The sequence below is a fragment of the Amblyomma americanum genome, chromosome 5 (assembly GCF_052857255.1).
Source record: "Amblyomma americanum isolate KBUSLIRL-KWMA chromosome 5, ASM5285725v1, whole genome shotgun sequence".
Taxonomy (NCBI): Eukaryota; Metazoa; Arthropoda; class Arachnida; order Ixodida; family Ixodidae; genus Amblyomma; species Amblyomma americanum.
In genome coordinates, this window is record NC_135501.1 from 198,491,025 (window position 1) to 198,509,247 (window position 18,223).

An 18,223-nucleotide genomic window follows, 5' to 3' on the forward strand; every position below is an offset into this window, starting at 1 on the left:
GTTTTGGCACAATGCAGCCAGAATTTGTTGGGCCACAGCACCGAAGGTAACCGCGTTTTTGAAATTCTAAAAACTTATATGAATACAGTTGCCGACCGATTTTGCGGACTCGGCGGAACCCGGGAAATGACCCAAATAATTGAAGCCTGAAAAATTCGTGAACTTCAAAAAAATATTCTTTCTGCAAAAAACTACCTTTAAAAATCGCGAACTTCGCAGGTCTTCACATTGAGCTTTCAAGCAATAATATTAGACTGTCTCTGGACCAGTCACGCCTTTGTCATGTCCGCATCACGTCGTGTCACGATACCTGACATATGTTAGGATGTGCAAGAAGAAGAAAGAAAAACAAGTGCCCAGCCCATGCCACGAGTTGGCACAATGAGCTACAATACCAGACAGTGCGATGTGGCCGTAGGTCATGCCGCGAACGAATGCATGCGCCGCGCGAAGCAAGAAGTCAGTTTCCATAGGCAATGACGCTCACGAAGACCGAGAAGGGTAACTCATGGGATAACGCAAGCAGAAGTGAGCGTCTCCTAATGCATCCCCCCGCCCCGTACCACAGCGTGGCGTTGTCCAAGCCATGGCAGATGCTGCAGCTCTCCATTTCAACGTGGTTGCACGCTCTTTGTAGCCCATCTCGATGGCAATGAAGAGTAAAAGTTGAGAAATACTGACACCAACCACTAATTTATTTTTAGCACAAGGTTTGGGTCCAACTCGGTGCCTTCTTCAGGTGTGACTAAAATGCGAGCCAGCAAGCAGCTTTCGCTTTCACTTTTGTTAATACGTGACGAAGCCGTGAAGTCCATTAGTGTACGTGGGTGGGAGCATTCCTGGAGTCCTATTCACCGTCTCCTTTGTAAGCTGGATGTGCCATGACTCAACGTGGTGGAGTCATGGCACATCCGGCTTACAAAGGCGACGGTAAATAGGACTCCAGGAATGCTCCCACCCATGTACACTAATGGACTTCATGTTTTCGCCACGTGTTAACGTTAACACAGGGAAAGCAAAAGCCACTCCCTGCTGCTGCTGGCTTGCATTTCAGTCACACCTGAAGAAGGCACCGAGTTGGTCCTGAAACGTTGTGTTGAAAATAAATTATTGGTTGATGTCAGTATTCTTCAACTTTTCTTTCAAAAACCCAACCAGGCAGACTTACGTCAAAGAAGTTCCCATTCGACTCACAATGAAAAGCATGCCATCATCTCAAGTGGCTACGATGAAGAACAAGTAGCCAAGACTATCCAAGCCAGTCCATCCGAATGACTCAGTTTCAATCCAAGGAGCTCCTTCCACGGCGGCAGAGAACCCCTTAGTTGTGAAAGCGATGCTCGCCGGCGTCTATATTAGGCCGAAAAAATGAACTTTTGGTTGAAAGACTATCCTCACAGCAGTGCTGGCGTTCATTTTAGTCCAAAAATCGACCTTCAAACTCCATAGAGTTCACAATATTGGTAGTGAAACTGTACATGTTCTCAGCGAAGTCAGAAATGTCACATAAGTCCGAATTACTAGACTTCGAAAAATCGGTCAGCTTATTACTTACAGTCGGCTACATGTCTGTCAATAACTAAGGAGCCTAACAGTAATAGTTTAAAAGTTAACTACACAATATTAGTTAACTAGCTTGCTAATTAGCATGTCTTAGCTGTACCCTGATGCATCACACCGCTGGCAACCTTATGGCGAAAAAAAAAAAAAAAGCACTCTTCCAACTCAAAAAACTCACTCAAACGCACTCAAAAAACTTATTTTTAAAAATTGCGGAAAGTCTTAGATGAAACACCCTGTTTATAAAGGCAACAGATCACTTCTATTCACCTAGAGACAGCAGCAAATTTTTGAATTCATTTTATTAAAGAACATCCCTTAGTTTGCAGTGTACTGTGTTCTCGGTAAAAAAAAAAAGATTGATTTGAGTAACGGCACTGCCCACCACCTTCTACAGAAGAATAAGCTGAGTTTATTTGGTGGGCCTGCATTTTTTGTCACAACCACCTCCACTACTTCAGCCGATGAGATTAAAGCAGAAATCTGGGCTAGTTGGTCATGATTCATTATAAACGCAAGACTAGCGCTTAAGACGTGGATATAGAAAAGAGTCAGACGGGACGAGCGCTAAACAAAGAACTTATCGTTAGGTGTGATAAAAGTGGAGGACTGGTAAAACATAATCAAAGCAACAAAATTTTATAGAGACCTCGCAAGCATTCTGAAACCTCACCACAACCCAGATTAAAGGAAGTATTGAAAGTTGGGGAGTGGTGAGGTTTCAGAATGCCTGCGGGGTCTCTGTAGAAAATTTTGTTGCTTTGATTAGGTTTTACCTGCCCTCAACTTTAATCACTTTTAACGACAAATCGTTTGTTTAGCGCTCATCCTGTCTGATTCTTTTCCATGTCCACGTCTTAAGTGCTAGTCTTACGTTTATAGTGAGCCAATGAGAGTGCACCATTAAGGATCAATCCCCATGGAGACTGAGGTCAGAATATAGGCCCTGGTCTCTTTCACTACCGACTCCTGCAACTGGCTGCTTTAGCATCCCGCAAACATTTTTATTATATGCAGGATGGACCATAGGCACAGTGTGCAGTCTTGTGTATGGTGCCATGCATGCTCAATGTGCTAAAGTGCAATGTATGGTGCATGGGTAGGTCTGGCATACATGAGTGACCTAACATCGAAAGAAGGAAACAGTAATGCTGACCAACGAATTGCACCAAGCCTAACTAACCAATTCTTTAGCGATCTGTTTTTCCTGTGGAATAAACTAATATGTCACTGCAACCTTTGCCCAATTCCTCACATCTGCAACAAAATTCATGTGGGACACCCATATTTCTTTTCCCAATCTTCAAACGTAGGCGAGCATACAATTAAGCAAAGAAGCTGGGCTGCTTTTGTAGTAAAGGAAAGCTTAGGGGTTGCCAAACCAAAAAACAAGCTGCAACGCAAAGCAAAGCAGACAAAACAATGTAAAGCAGGTTAAAAAGAAGTTCAGCTGGGATGTCTTTTTCAGTTCGTGACTTAACAGCAACAAAACAAGCATAAGAACAAAGCAGGCAGCAGCAGCTGTTTGCACAAGCATGATAATGAAAACTGTCGACAAGAAAGAGCGAACAGAAAAAAAAGGAAAGCAGATCCACTTAAAAAAGTGCTCAAAATAAGTTGCACCACATGTTCTGCCTACACGAGAAAGGTACGACCATAATCTTTTTTTTTTTGTTTTTTGCTTCTACTTGGTGAGGGTTCTGGGCAATAACTACAAGAAAAATGCTGCCTTGGGATGACAAATTCTTCCACATCGGCTTGAGTGCCCCTTTGTTTAGAACTGCCAAACTACCAAATGCAGTGATTTGGTTGCTTGAACAAAGGTGTGGAGAGCTGACTCACAAGGAACCAAGAGCACCCAAGTCATTACTGTTTTGTAAATGGCAACTGTTCCCTAATGCTTAGATACAATTCAAGCACGAATCAGCAAATGCCCCTCAAAGGAGGTTCTTCAACGGCTGGCATCAACCTATCGTCATGGCATCACAGTTAACTGCCTTGCACCTGCTAGTGTGGCGTCGCAGGTGGCTGGTAGGTGCAAAGTGACGACACCATGACAGCAGGCTGATGCCATAGTTTGAAAGGCCGCCTTTAAGGTGCATTTGCTGTTTCATTCTTGAATTGTATCCCACTACAGTAAAAATATTTTATAAACACTTATCACACTAGCCTGAAACTACTCCAACAGAATATCCCGTGCAAGTATTCCCTATGTTTTCAAGACGTTATAGGGGGTATGCACTCAAGCTACAGCGGTCACTATTTTGGCGTCCATGTAGCACGGCAAAAGGCTGCGACGCGTGTCTAATCGGCTCATCTTCCCTCCTCCCAATTGCACCGCGGAAGCCGTGTGTTGGATGCCAAAATGGCGCCCCTGACGCCACGTGAATAACGCCTATTCTACAACAAAGCCTCTTTTCTAATGCTGCGCCTTCTGAAAAGGCTCTCACTCGTCATGCAACTCGTCCAGTTCTGCAGAGATGCCTTCTGCTGAAAAACTGAATGAACCTGGTTTGATTCCTTAATTGTAGGGTAATAATTCTTCAGCTGAATTCACTTCATGGGAGCGAACGTAAGCTGCAGTAGTGCTAGCTTAGCTGTTTAGCTAGACTAGTGCCTGAAGTCACGTGCTCACGAATGCCTGCTCGCCTTAGACAGTATTTCCACTGGGGTGCAACCCCTGCATTTTTCACTGTAAATCTATCCTAGAGCAAAAGTACAAACACTCAAGCGCAGGCCAATTTCCAGTGGCACACACCTGAGTATTGCACCATCAACAAAGGAAAGAACGCTTGCCCCTTGAAATAGTAATAATTAGCACACTCTTATGTGCCAAAGCCAAATGAGCAGCTATGAGACCCACTGTAGTAAAGGGTTTCAAATAAATTTGAACTACATGGTGTTTTTTAACCTGCACTGGAATAGCAGCACTGCAGTGCTACCGAATTCTGCCTCTCCGGTGAGACTGAATCTGTGATCGACACTTCATGCTTGACAGCAGAATGTCATGGCCACTAACCAAAACAGCAGGCTGTATGCGCTTCCTAAACAAATGTTTTGTACAGGTAACAATGAGTGGTGTGCTTTGATGATGCCATAATTTACCGTCTGTACAAGATAAATTAACTGAACTGTCACCTCCAGCAATGTTAAACTAAATATGTGTGAATTCGTAACTTAATGCCAGCACAATAGCTAGCAGTTTATGCCAGGCAAGTATACCATATGTATGATTGTAAGGGCCGCACTCTTTTCCCGCACTTCTGCCGGGTTTCGGTCTTTACCCAAAAGCGGAATTTTACAGTTTAATTTTCAAGCTATAATCTGACGAAACTACTGTATTGTCCCATATAGTCTGATGCTATGTATGGCGCCTAGATGAGTGCAGCGATTAACCGCACATATATGACATGTACCTATCACTGTATGCTACATCCGAGCTCCCGAGCTAAAATAGCTCACACAAGGCAGCCAGCAGTGCATGCACCTACCCCCAAAATGACAAAACGAATCACTGTGGTGAATTAAGATACCTTAATTCAACAATGACAAAACGAATCACTGTTTTGAATTAAGATGCCTTAATTCAACACAGTGATTCGTTTTGTCATTTTGGGGGTAGGTGCATGCACTGCTGGCTGCCTTGTGTGAGCTATTTAACCTTGTGTGTTTTTTCCAATAAACTTCAGCTGATAGTAGCTCTTGTCCTTCGTTTTCTTTCTCATGGTGTCCCCTGTCGCAGCGCTTTCGAAAGTTTTAAAATAGCATTTGCTGTTCCCAGCATTCCTGACATGACAAGAAACCTAATACTGCAACCGCCACGAAGGTGCAAAAACTGTCACGTACGCTCCCATCCACCGAGTATTCGAGTGATGACAGAAAAATGAATCAAACAGGATTTACCCAGTGGTCTGCGTGGTTTGTCTTCTTGACCTACGCCTCATGCTGTGATACCAACCGTACGTGCTATGAACACATTTTGGTCCTTCACGTTGTGTTATGATATATATAAACCATCATCACAGACAAAATTGAAAACTATGAGCTAGCGGTGTACGCACATCGTCAAGTGCGTAAAGCATGACTGTGAGGTGCACACTTCGTGTCTCAGTGTGAACCCTAAAGCGTTGCACAAAAATGAACGTGGCGCAATGTGGAGGAGTACCAAACAGTGAGCAATGTAAACGTGTATGCACACTACGGTGGGGCAGTGAGATAAAGTGGTATATATAGATATGCACATTTGTGTACATACGTACAGAGTGAGAGAGAGAGAAAGATAAAAAGGGATATGCACCTGGTTATATATCTCTTGGGTGAGGGATATTCCTTGCTGAAGAGTGGACACAAGACAGGGCGGGATCGAGGCAGGAAGAAAAATAATAGAAAAGACGACACAACAATGCTGTGAACAACCAATTGCGAACACACGCACACACATACACACACAAGAAAGCACAGTTTTTCGCGCAGACACAAAGGAAATTAAAAAGTGTTACAAAAAGGAGTTTTGTGGAATCAAAAGAACAAGGAAAGCAAGAAAAAATTGAAATAAAGCAATTAGGCAATACTAGAAAAAAGAAGAAAAAAGTTGGAGAAAGAAAGGGCAACACAACCACCATGCAAAAAGGGAGGTGCAAAAGCAAGATCATAGTGAAGACATTCAAGCTGCACATATTGCAAGCAGGCTTGCAGAGCTACGTCGAATGCATGCAAATCATGCACAGCATGAAAGCGCAATGGTCTAGGCTGACAGATATAAGATAAAACACGTCATTTAAACAAACAAACAAGCAAGCAAATAAATGCTACCTAACAAGAGTCTGGCATGAAGATGCCACACTATAATTACCAACATATTGCCATTTTGAGAGCCTTTTGTATTATTTTGGGAAATTATGCATTTCCCCAAAAGAAACATGTCTTAGTGTGCTATTTCATTAAAATGCACCAACATGACCTGACTATTAACAGGATAATTGAAGGTACCTAATAAACAACTTTTTGAACTTTTCCTGCCGTTTTTAAATTCAGTTTCCCCATGCAAGTACGGGACTATGGATGAAACTACTGAACGAACACACATCTTGGGCCAGAAATGGCTATAGGAAAGAAAAGTGTATTGACTTCAGCCTAATCACACACATTAGCTGCGGTGAAGCTAAATTAGTAACAGACATTGACAGCACAAATGAGAGGAAGCAACTGCGCAAGATACTTCTCAACTACTGTACTGAGGATAACCTAGAACTTTTTGGTTTTCTTGTTTGTCCACGAAGTGCCCAGCGGTCTTTGCCGCCTCAGTCTGTTGTAGTGCAACATGGATCAAATCCCCAGGAAATGCTGGGACGAAGCCACCCACCCATGCAAGAAGTACAGCTGGTGCCAAGAGTTTCCGCAATGTACAGAATTAAAAAAAGAATATGACACTACTTGCATTAACAAGGTACTCTATTAATTACAAAGGAAGTTAGGGAACCAAAATTGCGGTGGCTTAACAATTGAAGTTGTAGTTATTCTTCAAGGTGCAAGAGGTGACACCACCAACAAGGTGGTACCTAGACAGGGGAGGCGTTATCAGACTTTGACGTGTAGCCTAGTGGTAGACCAGCAAGTATGCAAGCATGCACAGTGCAAGGCACGAGCAAACATGCACGATACAGGGAGAAGAAACAAAATGGGTTGAGCATAAGTTCAGAATGCGCAGGCACGTGGGTAACACTTTCCAATGAACCAAACATTTTCACACCAGGCCACTAGCGTAACGCCTCTCCAGCCTTGGGCAACAGCAAGAACATAAACTGCTTTTAGCTGATGAGGGCAAGCTGTCACAGCCTCACAGACTAAAATTACATGTTAAATGTACAGCAGCTCACACCGACTCTGTATACGCCTCGAAACACAATAATGCAGCCAGAAACTTTTTTTGAGAGGGAGAGGAGCTTCAACTTGGTCGAATTACGCCCCTGTCTACCTCCCATCCTACATATGTGCCTATGCCCTACTTATGCCTTCACCATGTGCCTCTGTCTGCACCCGTTTACACCCCTGTCCATCCCCCTGTCTACAGCCCATCCTCCTGGCTGCACTCCTGCCTACACCCCTGTCCATCCCCCTGTCTACAGCCCATCCTCCTGGCTGCACTCCTGCCTACACCCCTGTCTACTCCACTCCTGTATACACTCCTGTTTACACTTCTGTCTACACTCCCATCAATACCACATCCTGTCTGCCGTCCTGGCTGCAGTACTGACTGCACTCCTATCCACTACACCCTTGCATACACCCCTTCATGTCTGCACTCCTGACTACACTCCTGTCAACACTCCCGTCCACCCATTTACTAATACTCTCCTGTCTACACCCTTGCCAATACCCCTGGCTGCAACCCGTATACACTCCTGTTTATATGTTCTTGATTTGAGGATGGTGCATTACACTTACCACAGGCCAACTCAGTGACAATATAATAGCAATGCGAACAGCTTATCTGCAAATGTATTGCTGCAATGCTACAAACCTGGTGGCATTTCATTTGCACTAGCCAAGTACTTGTGCTTTTCAGTTAACACCCACCTAAATCAAAACAGTTTCACGGAATTGCAACAAGCAACACACGAGCTAAAATCAGCCAGCAAGCAGGCCATGCATTTGGGTACAAAGAAAGGTACAAGCTGCCAAGAAGACATCATGAAACTTCACACTGTACACCGTTAAGAACAATGCTCAAAAAGCATGTCGGAGGCAATGACAATGCACACGACATGAGGCAGATCAACAGGCACCCTCACGCAATCGATTCTACATAGGCTTTCTGCTCTATGCGCTAGGGACCATACCAGGTACAAGTGTCAATTGCGAGCTTTGGCTAAATTTTTGCACAGATATGACAAAGAATGAAGTTCATTCTCTACGCTTTTACTGGTACATGCAACCACCGGTACTGCTACACTAAAATCAGCATCCAGCATTTGTGCTGCTGGAGGAAGTGCAGCAACAGACTTCAAGGCAGAAGGACGAAGAGCCTCTTTCATTCTTGTGCAAGCAGGAAATCCATACAGACTACATAAAGGCAGACTACTGCACCGGTATAGACCTATACCTGCAGACTCAGTAGACTACTGCACCGGTACAGACCTATACCTGAAGACTCGTCAGACTACTGCACCTGTACAGACCTACACCTGTAGACACAGCACACTACTGCACCAGTACAGACCTACACCTGTAGACTCGGCAGACTATTTCACCTGTACAGACATACACCTGTAGACTTGGCAGACTATTTCACCTGTACAGACCTATACCTGTAGACTCGGCAGACTATCTATTGCACCTGTACAGACCTATACCTGTAGACTCGGCGGAATATAGCGCCATGCTATGCAGACCTACGTCTGCACATAATAAGCAGACTATTGTGCATGTACACTACTATGCCTATACAGACTGGGAAGATAACTACGCGAGAAGTGTCAGACTTCTACAGCACTCTGCAGCGCCCTTTGACCATAAAATTCCGAGCAAGCACCCCTACCACCGCAAGTCGAAATTACTGGCAAAGTAGGAGGCGGCTGCTATCCTGGAACAGCGTCGAAATTAAAGATGGCGGCGACATTTTCCCGCCACAAAAAAAAAGCGCAGTGCACATGGATTTAAAACGTCCTGCCGTTCTTTCCCGCTCTAAGTACTCGAAGAACGCAACACCCACGCATTCACTAAACACCGGCGCGCCATTAGTCAACTTTCTTCGAAGTTTTGCTGTAGCCATTTCTGGAAATTCTTGTCCCATTTCCGTAGCCGTTTTCGGTTGAACTTGAAGTCTCGAGACGTTTGGCGAACGTTTCTTCTGTTTTCCCAATGCCATTGTATGGCCTCAATTTTCTTCCCCACTGTGTACGAATGCATTGCCGACTTGACAACACCAAAACAAAACAAATGGCGTGTGACGAACGGGCATGCAAATGGCTTGAAAAGCAGGATTGGATTAGATTGGATTCTTGGACTGGATGGGACAGGCCAGTGTTGCCTGGGAATATTCTAGTTCACTGTAGCTGTACTGTAGCGTTGGCGTGGTGCGTGATAAGGGCACGGAGAGGTGGTGTGGGGTGGGGGGGGGGGGGGGGGGGGGGGGGGGCTTTTTTGGAATGGTGCGAAAATTTAAAATCAACATTGAAGTTAGGGGGGGGGGGGCTTGCATGGGTGGGGGCGCTTGTTCGGAATTTTACGGTGAGAAGCAGACCTGAACCTTTGCAAATATTAAGCGGCTTTGCAAACTGCGCGATGCAAACAGAAGTTCGTGTTATCAGCTTCATAGAACTACAGACCAGATCTCAGTAAGTACGGTGTTTTTCGAAAGTTCTCACTCAGGCCACTTCAAGTGGGACCACAAAAGTCAACCAGGCTACTTGTTGGAATCGAGCCTATGCTGCGCCCCTGTAAGGGCCTCGAGGCACGAACTTGAACACGGGGAGGAAGGGAAGCTCCAGTCTATTAACTAACATCCACAACAGGACTTGTCTTACGCTCTGTTATTGGTCAGTGAGTTCAACCCCTGTGCTTAGAAAAATCATCCTCTCTCCTATATAAAGGCCTTGAAACAAAAACAAGCTGTTTTCAACTGCTTGGTGTCCAGGGTGTTCGGTATGCCATAGCATTCGCATCACATAGCTCTGCGAGTGTTCCAGTCCCATCTGAAGTGGCTTGAAAGCTTTCGAAAACCACAACACTCGTGTAATCTGCTGATACATTTTAGAGAACTCACGGCCACCCGTTTTTCCTTTTTTTTTTCATGAAGCATGTACGAACCTACCTGGACCACATGAACACTATCGTGTAACTTGCCAAACTTTCACGACAGATAATGAGAAGCGAGGGGAACGTCACATTTTTAAAATCAAAGTATGAAATGAAGCACAGGCTAGAAGACCGTCGGCATCGGCTCTAGCAGCACAACATTACTCCTTATTTCACTGTTGTGGAAGGCCACTGTAATTTTTACAAATATTCTCTAATTAGCCGATATTACCCACAGCCCTCACTGCACTAAATGAACATACATTTTGAGACTAAGCACAAAAAGGGGTCTCTATTTATCTTTTATTAACATTTTTTCTGCAATAAAGATATTTCCGTACACACTGGCATGCATCAGGATGGGAAGACATTTTCAGTCGCGATGACCCCGCCTGAAAGGCCTCCCATTACAGAGCTTGTTGAGAACTGAAATGACACCTCCTCCTGTCCCCATGACAAAAGTGGTATTAATGTACACAGCAAGGGATCTTGCCAAGAAGCAAGGTTCTTTATAAACAGGAAAAATGGGGGCACCAAGAGGCATACGACAACAATCGACGTCAGGGGATCAGGGTGACGCGCACATGCGGCATCAGCAGCTACAGCCGTCGTACCAAAGTAGACCTACACCCAACAGCTCTATGGGCACCGACCGAATGCAGCAGCAAGGGCACCATACAAATGCAAGCATAGTTTACCCCAAAAGACCCTTCTCACTACTAGCGACTGTCCAGGGGAGGCAAGGTGGGGGTCTAACTACCCATTACACATGCAGCATGTGGCTGATAACACTTCCTGAAAAATTGAACTAAAATAGGAAGACAGACAAAATAAAAGGCTTCCAAAACTACAGAAAATGTAGTAAATACTGCATGAAGCCAAGAAGGAAACAACAAAAAACAAATCAACCTTTTTGTAGGGCAAGAAAATGAGGGGGCCAAATAGGCACCGATTTTACACCTCGACAAAAGGGAAGATATAAGCACACCAAAGCACTGAACAATGAGAAGAAAGCAGCTTCGACATGCATACAGCAAAGAGAATGATTAAAGGTGACATCCCACAAGTAACGTGATTTCACCTCTTCCCCCCTCATGAAGGGTAATGGGCAAGGTAATTTCTGGGGTGAAAGGTAACGCTTATTTTAAGTTGCCCTCCTTTTAAGTGTCACGACTGCTTTCTTCTCTATCCATTAATTTACGCTCTGTTAAGTGCACACATCTCAAACCCGTCATGAAATAAAATCAGCTAATGTCACAACAGCATGTCACAGATTGCTCTATGATAAGCACACCCATTTTGGGCAAACCATTTACATACAACTGCTCAAAGAAATATGCACGAGTTTCGGTACTACCAACGACTCTGGCACAACTGAGCCAGCAAAATGTTCATGGATGGCATATTAAACCGACAAATATATGATAACACAGAGAAATGTATATATAAAGTGACTATCCAAGTCTAGAACAAAAAACTGGTTATTGCACCATTTCTGCTATTTAGTATTTATCGGAACCTGTGCCCACACCAATGTGCTCTCACAAATAGCTGCAGCCTTGTTTCTTTTGCTTCTATTTTTTTTAAATACGCTGCACTTTTTACACCGAGGTTGTCTGTTTTTACGTCCTCATTAGAACTACCAGACAATGCGAATGCCCTGCCCTGAACAAAAGAAATGTCCCTTGACATTATTCAAAAGACCAGACCTCTAGAGACATCATATTGGAAACCAGCCCACGTTTCTGCGAGACAATGCCACCAGGAATACACAGATTTCTCGTTAACAGATAAACACAGGTTTCCAAAAAATTGGTCCAGTCTGTGCTTGATACTGTACTCGGGTCAACAAATTCTCTGTATAGTACTTGTCTGCCGGGTACTTTTAAGGACACTTCTGGGATCATTCTAAAATTCTAGATTTCTAATATGTCTAGATCTTTCTAGTTCTTTCTAGAAACAAGAAGAAAATAATAAAAAGGAGGGCAATCAGAAATGGAAACTTTGCCCGCTCACCTTCTTTTTGCGTTTGGTCAGCTTGTCGCCTGAGATGCCCATGGCACTGAGGATCTCAGCCATCTGCTTTGGGTTGATGCCGCAGTTGTTGGCGACATTCTTTTGACAGCGCTTGTGCACGTTCATGTTGCATGCTGAAAAATGGGAGAGAGGAAAAAAAAAAGACCAGCTTCAGATCTCTGCGTCACCGGATGTGTTCGTAAGTATTAAATGCTGACCACAGCCTTCTCAGCCTCATCCCGATCTATGCACAAAAATTAAGACGCATTTTATATCGCTGGTAGATATTAGCTGCTGCTGCGTACTCCTGCATCTCACTCCATGTCTACATATCTCAATGAACTGAGCCTCAGCCGTCTTTTTCAGTAATTTTTTTCATGTCATTTTCAGCCATATCCACACCATCAGACTGTGGCACGTAGAATTTACCCTCCATACCCCAAATTCACCAGTTGCCTTTATTTTTGTGTTACATGTGTGCACTAAATTGTACAACTGTTAGTTTTTCAAAAAAAAAATACAAATGGCCAAAATAGGTAATGGTATTTTCGCATGCACCCTCCGCCACAGCAATTCTCAACAAAAAAGAAGAGAGATAAACAGGGCAACCCTAGCCATTCTGTGCTTGCTCCCATTTTCAATAACAAGACAGGATACTCTCTTTTTTTTTGTTCCACCAAGTATCATTGTTCCTCCCTCACCTTCGCACTGGAGGCCTTGTCGGAACAGGCCATACAGCATGGAACCGCAGTGGTCGCAGAAGGTTGGCCGCTTGTAATTGTGCACAACAAAACGGTGTGGGATGTTGATGTTGAACCGACTGCCCGCTGCCAGCTGCAGGATGCAAGAAACAAAACATGTGGCACATGAAAGCTGGTCGGTGAGCCAATGCATTTTAATGGCAGTTCATTGAAATCAGTGTGATAGTGAAAAATCCAATCAGAAGACTAATCGCCTATTTGCTTGAAGGCACTGGCAAATTAGTGCAATAGCTCTGTTGAATTATTCGCTTGGTTAACACGTTCACATCAGTGTGTTAGATGGTTAGAAGCCTTTGTCCATAGCCAATACTTTTCACTGTTGTACTCAAACAGCCAACACACTTGTATAAATTAACCAGCATGAACATTTATGCATAAACCCACTTGCCCTAAAAAGAAAAAATAAAGCTAATGATCATTCTTATTACCTAAGACAGGAAGTAATCAGTGTAGAGTTGAATAAGACTGACAAACGGTAAATAATAAATTCTTGCATTTTTTCTCCCGTCCTTTTAGATTCACTCAATAAGTTAGTGAAAGTCAATTTTTAACATGAATAAAAATCAAATGAACAAATATAGGACCATCAGGAGACTGAAATGCATATTTATTTGCTTGTTTATTTATTTTTATTCAAATATCTCTAAAGGCCCTTTAGAAGAGGGTATTACACAGTTTCAAAAAACCTCCACTGTTGACATTTAAGGAAACAGGGATGTACCCTCCTGCTAACTAATACGCAGTCTTATCTCTACATTAAAGCCACCCAAAAGTAGCATCATATAGCAGATTTTGGTTAATCTTACGTCTGATTACAATGTTCATGCACTTTGCCCCAAACAAATGAAAATACAGTGCTGTCTGCGGGAAGGGTAAAAAAAAAATTAACTATTTCGCACGCGAGAAACAAGGAGCCCTCTTTGTTAAGTAGACGAAACATATGGTCCAAAGAAAAAATTAAGTAGGTGGTGCACTGTGCCTTCAGATGGTGCCCTGCTCGACAAGCTGATAATTTTACGCTCCTGATTTGGCACTGCCAACATTTAAGATCATTTTACTAACCTAAGACAAAACAAGCAACTAGACTAGTTAAAAGCAATGTCTATAAAAAAGCCTGCCACCAAATGTCATCTCTCTATGAAATACAACAACTAAATAACATGCAGTTTAGCCAAAAGCAACATCAATACCTGAATCCTTTACCGATCCTACGACGGGCAACAACAGGGTTTGGTTTAGACACAACAGATTGTTTCCCAATAATGCCAAGCAATCATTAAACATAGAGCACTGATAGGACTCGGTGCCAAGAGTGATGAAGCTTTCATTCGCAACAGTTTTTCAGAGTCATATGACACCACCCGCATGTGCGACTCACCTCGTCGTTGGTGCTGTCCTTCATGCCAGGGCATTTGGTGACCACAAACTCGTGGCACCGCTTGTGAACTACACATGTGCACACTGTGAAAGAAGAATGTGGTCAGTGACATGGCAAGGAGGTTGTCTTTGCAACCTGATACAAGCTGAGACAGTGCTAGTGGTCATGCTCAACTTTGGGCAATACCGTCAAATTAAACAAACAAAAAAAGAAAACAAATTTAAGGAGGAAGCTAAAAGCAATAAGAAGTGAAGCCCGAGGAACCATGGGAACCGTAATGCCGAACAAGCCTGCATCAGCAGAACTATGCACAGCGATTTTCAAAAGTTGCCGAGACACTTCTATAGGGGGCGGCCACAGCAAATTCTGAAGAGAGCTTCACACTGCCACATTATTCGGAAGGCTAGCTGCAACTATTAATGTCTAGCCCCCTTTAATTTGCATTGTTTGAATTAATGGCTTAATGCTGGATTTTGAAGCCCATAAGCAAGGAAGGGCAATACATAAGAAGTGCAGCCCCACTCACCTTGACACTGGTATCCTTGTTTGCCTAGGCCCCTGAAAAAAGAAGACGAAGAGAAAATTTGTTTACATTTGTTTACAATGAAAAAAAAAAATGCAAAAGGAAGGCTCTGAACAAGATGTTAAAAAAATTCACTCATTGCAATCACAGCCTCTTTACACTCCAAATTCAATTTCTGCTTTACTCTTTCGTTTTCTTTTACACACAGAATAAGCAAATACGGTTAATAATAATTGGTTTTTTGGGGAAAGAAAATGGTGCAGTATCTGTCTCATATATTGTTGGACACCTGAACTGTGTGCGCCGTAAGGGAAGGGATAAAGGAGGGAGTGATGGAAGACAGAGGTACCGTAGCGGAGGGCTGCGAAATTATTCCGACCACCTGGGGATCTTTAACATGCACTGACATCCCACAGCACACCACAGCCTTAGAGTTTTGCCTCCATAAAAACGCAGTCGCCGAGGTCGGGTTCGAACCCAGGAACTCCCGATCGGCTCTCCGATATCTGTTTGTATAGCTTTACGTTTATGATAACGTGTTCAATGTTTTTTACACTACTTTCACATGCTACACAAATATCATCTCCTCGTTCATACTTCTATACTGCCTGCTTGGTTCTAAGGCAACCTGATCTAGCCTAGCTCAAATAAAAGGGCACTACTACTGAATTATCATAAAGTGTTTCCTTCCGGACTTTACTCGTTCTAGCTCCGTATTCCCGCAGCAATTTTTTTGTTTCCATTTTTTTCCTCCACTTAGCCGTCTCAGTTTCACGGACTTCCTTTTGATGTTCATGATTACTTCCTTTTCCCTGTTGTTGCCTGCATAGCCTGTCTTAAGCTTTCTAGTCCTTTTTCCTTATCACGTGTTCCTGTTTTTACTGCACAAATACTTCAGGAATATGGCTGCCCACTTCACATCTCTTTTTCATCGCCTCTCCTCAAACGATATTTCACTCTGTGCTTCCCATGCCTCAAAGGGCCATCAACTCATATCCCCCCCGTAAGACTTCATTTGTCTTTCCATGGGCCCCTAGAGATAATCTGAACACTGTCCCTAGGTTAACCTGCAGTTCTGTCGTATATCTGATTTTAAGCACAGTATCCCATTCACGAAGGTCAGCTTCAGAGCCATTACACCCTTCCAGTCCTCATATTGCTTCACATCTACAGAATCCTTATAGTGCTCTATGCTTCATTATGGCTGCACTCCTCTTTCCTATTGTCTTGAGGTGTTCATGGGTGTTTAAATATTCTCTTTCCTGATCAATCCACGCACCCAGATATTTGTACTTCTCTAAGAGTGGTATTTCACACAATTTGAATCTAACGTTTATTGGTTCCTTCGATCCCGCCGTTATTCGAGAGAAGTTGTAGCTTGCTTTGGCTATTTGCAAAAAGTACCACATCATGCGCATGCACTAAGCCCAGAAGACATTTGGCTATTGTTAGTCCTTGTTAGCTACAGGCTTTGCTCTCCTCCAGCATGCATTCTATCCTTGCTGTACCAATTATAAACAACAGTGGCGACAAAGTGCACCCCTGTTATAAACCTCTTTCTATGTTCACCTCCTCCATACTATTCAGCCCCAGCCAGTTTTTTTTTGCAATCTAATATCCTTGTATACCGCCCTTATGTATATTAAGGCGGCATCTAGTCCTGTTTCCATTATAAACTCCCACAGCAATTCCTGGCTTCCAATATTGTCATGCGCACCATTTATGTCCAAAAAAGTCAACCACAGCAGCTTGTTTTGCTTCATAGCTATTTCAATACGCTGCATTGCTACAAACAGATCGTTCTCCAGATTATCCTTTACCACACTGCCAGTGCAGCACCCTCTTGCATCGTGCCACAGCAACTCATATTCTCAGACAGCGCCGCACCTCAGCAGCCAGATCTCTCTCTCGGCATTATGCCTCTACGGTGCAGTGCTTCCCTCTTGCTCTCATCGCTGTGCACTGCGGTGCTCCATTCCCAGCTGCGTTACACCTCTGCTATTACCTTCCCCCTAATCTGCTCTCCTATCCCCCTTGCTTTGTGGGCGCATATGCCAACTAGGCAGACCAAAATTCTTTCATTAAAAGCTACCGCTGTAAAAGCATGGCAACGTTCCGGCTGTTCCAGAAGCTGACGACGAAAGTGAAGAGGAGAAAAACGGAGGGGTAGAAGCGGGCGTCAGGTGAGTGGTACCTGGCCCGATCCGGAGAATAAGGCTACGCGAGAAACTTGGTTCGGCAGTGCACAAACAGCAGTCTCACCAGATGAACTCGCGGCAGTGGGAGCAGAAGGTGGGCTGTCGTAGGATGGTGGCCATGAACTTGTGCCCGTTGACCTGGTGCACTCGGCGACGCATGGCCCCCCGTCGCCGGTTGAGCCCCTGCCGCTGCTTGAACTCGCGGGGCTTCTCTGCCGCGACATTGTCCGCTGCACAACAATCACATCCAACGTGCTTAGGGGTAGAGAGGGATACCCCTTGAAACCTTAACATATGGGACTGCGTGATGTGGGTGAGAGCACAGATAAACATCTCAGGATGGCTTTCTTTGGCAAGAGATGCTGCAGTTAGGACATAATAGCAACTCCTGAAATACCAATCTCGGGTATCTAGGTGTTAAAAGCATGCGCATGTTGTTCCTGTAGGACCTAGCCACATTTTCATTGCACCAATGCTTTAGTGGGGCTCCGAATTAACTTTCACTACTTCAGTGTTTAAAGGGCAACTACAGGAGTTTCTCGAACATTTCGAGTTGGAAGCTCATTCCTTATATTCCCCTCTCCCCACAGCAAGCAACTTTTCAAAATACTTAGTGGACCCATTTCAAAACAGCAAACTGAAACTGAAACTCAGTCTGTGGCCCTGGACAATGTTTCAAGTGACGCCATAATGACTGATAATAGAAATGACCAAGACCACCTAATGCAAGCCTCAAAATTTTATTAGTGAAGCAGGGAGCAGATATTAACATGTGGGAAATGCTTGTGACGTCAAAAATGCAGTGTTGTCCATAGAAATCATCTGAACTGAGGCTACGGAAATGATAAACCTTAAAATCGCGTTGTGCCAGAATGAAATGTCGCATGGCTGCCAGAATTGGTGGAAGTAATCAGGATGAAGAGAAAAACCTATGGTGTAAGTTTCAGTAGACTATGGCAGTTTAAAGAAATCCCCAGACCTCTCTTTAGTT

The 18,223-nt window shown here is 43.9% G+C and overlaps 1 protein-coding gene across 2 annotated transcripts in view; it reads right to left on the minus strand.

The window, feature by feature from the left end:
* Pkc98E (Protein kinase C) overlaps positions 1 to 18,223 on the minus strand; it is a 46,866-nt gene that overhangs the window by 22,506 nt on the left and 6,137 nt on the right. The window contains exons 3-8 of one of the 2 annotated variants that reach the window (XM_077666421.1): positions 17,297 to 17,462; positions 15,038 to 15,069; positions 14,512 to 14,594; positions 13,074 to 13,206; positions 12,373 to 12,506; positions 5,858 to 5,893 (exon numbers count right to left, since the gene is read on the minus strand). In XM_077666421.1, coding sequence (XP_077522547.1) covers positions 5,858 to 5,893; positions 12,373 to 12,506; positions 13,074 to 13,206; positions 14,512 to 14,594; positions 15,038 to 15,069; positions 17,297 to 17,462 — 584 coding nt within the window. The remainder of the gene's footprint in view (positions 1 to 5,857; positions 5,894 to 12,372; positions 12,507 to 13,073; positions 13,207 to 14,511; positions 14,595 to 15,037; positions 15,070 to 17,296; positions 17,463 to 18,223) is intronic. The other variant, XM_077666422.1, reaches the window with a different exon arrangement.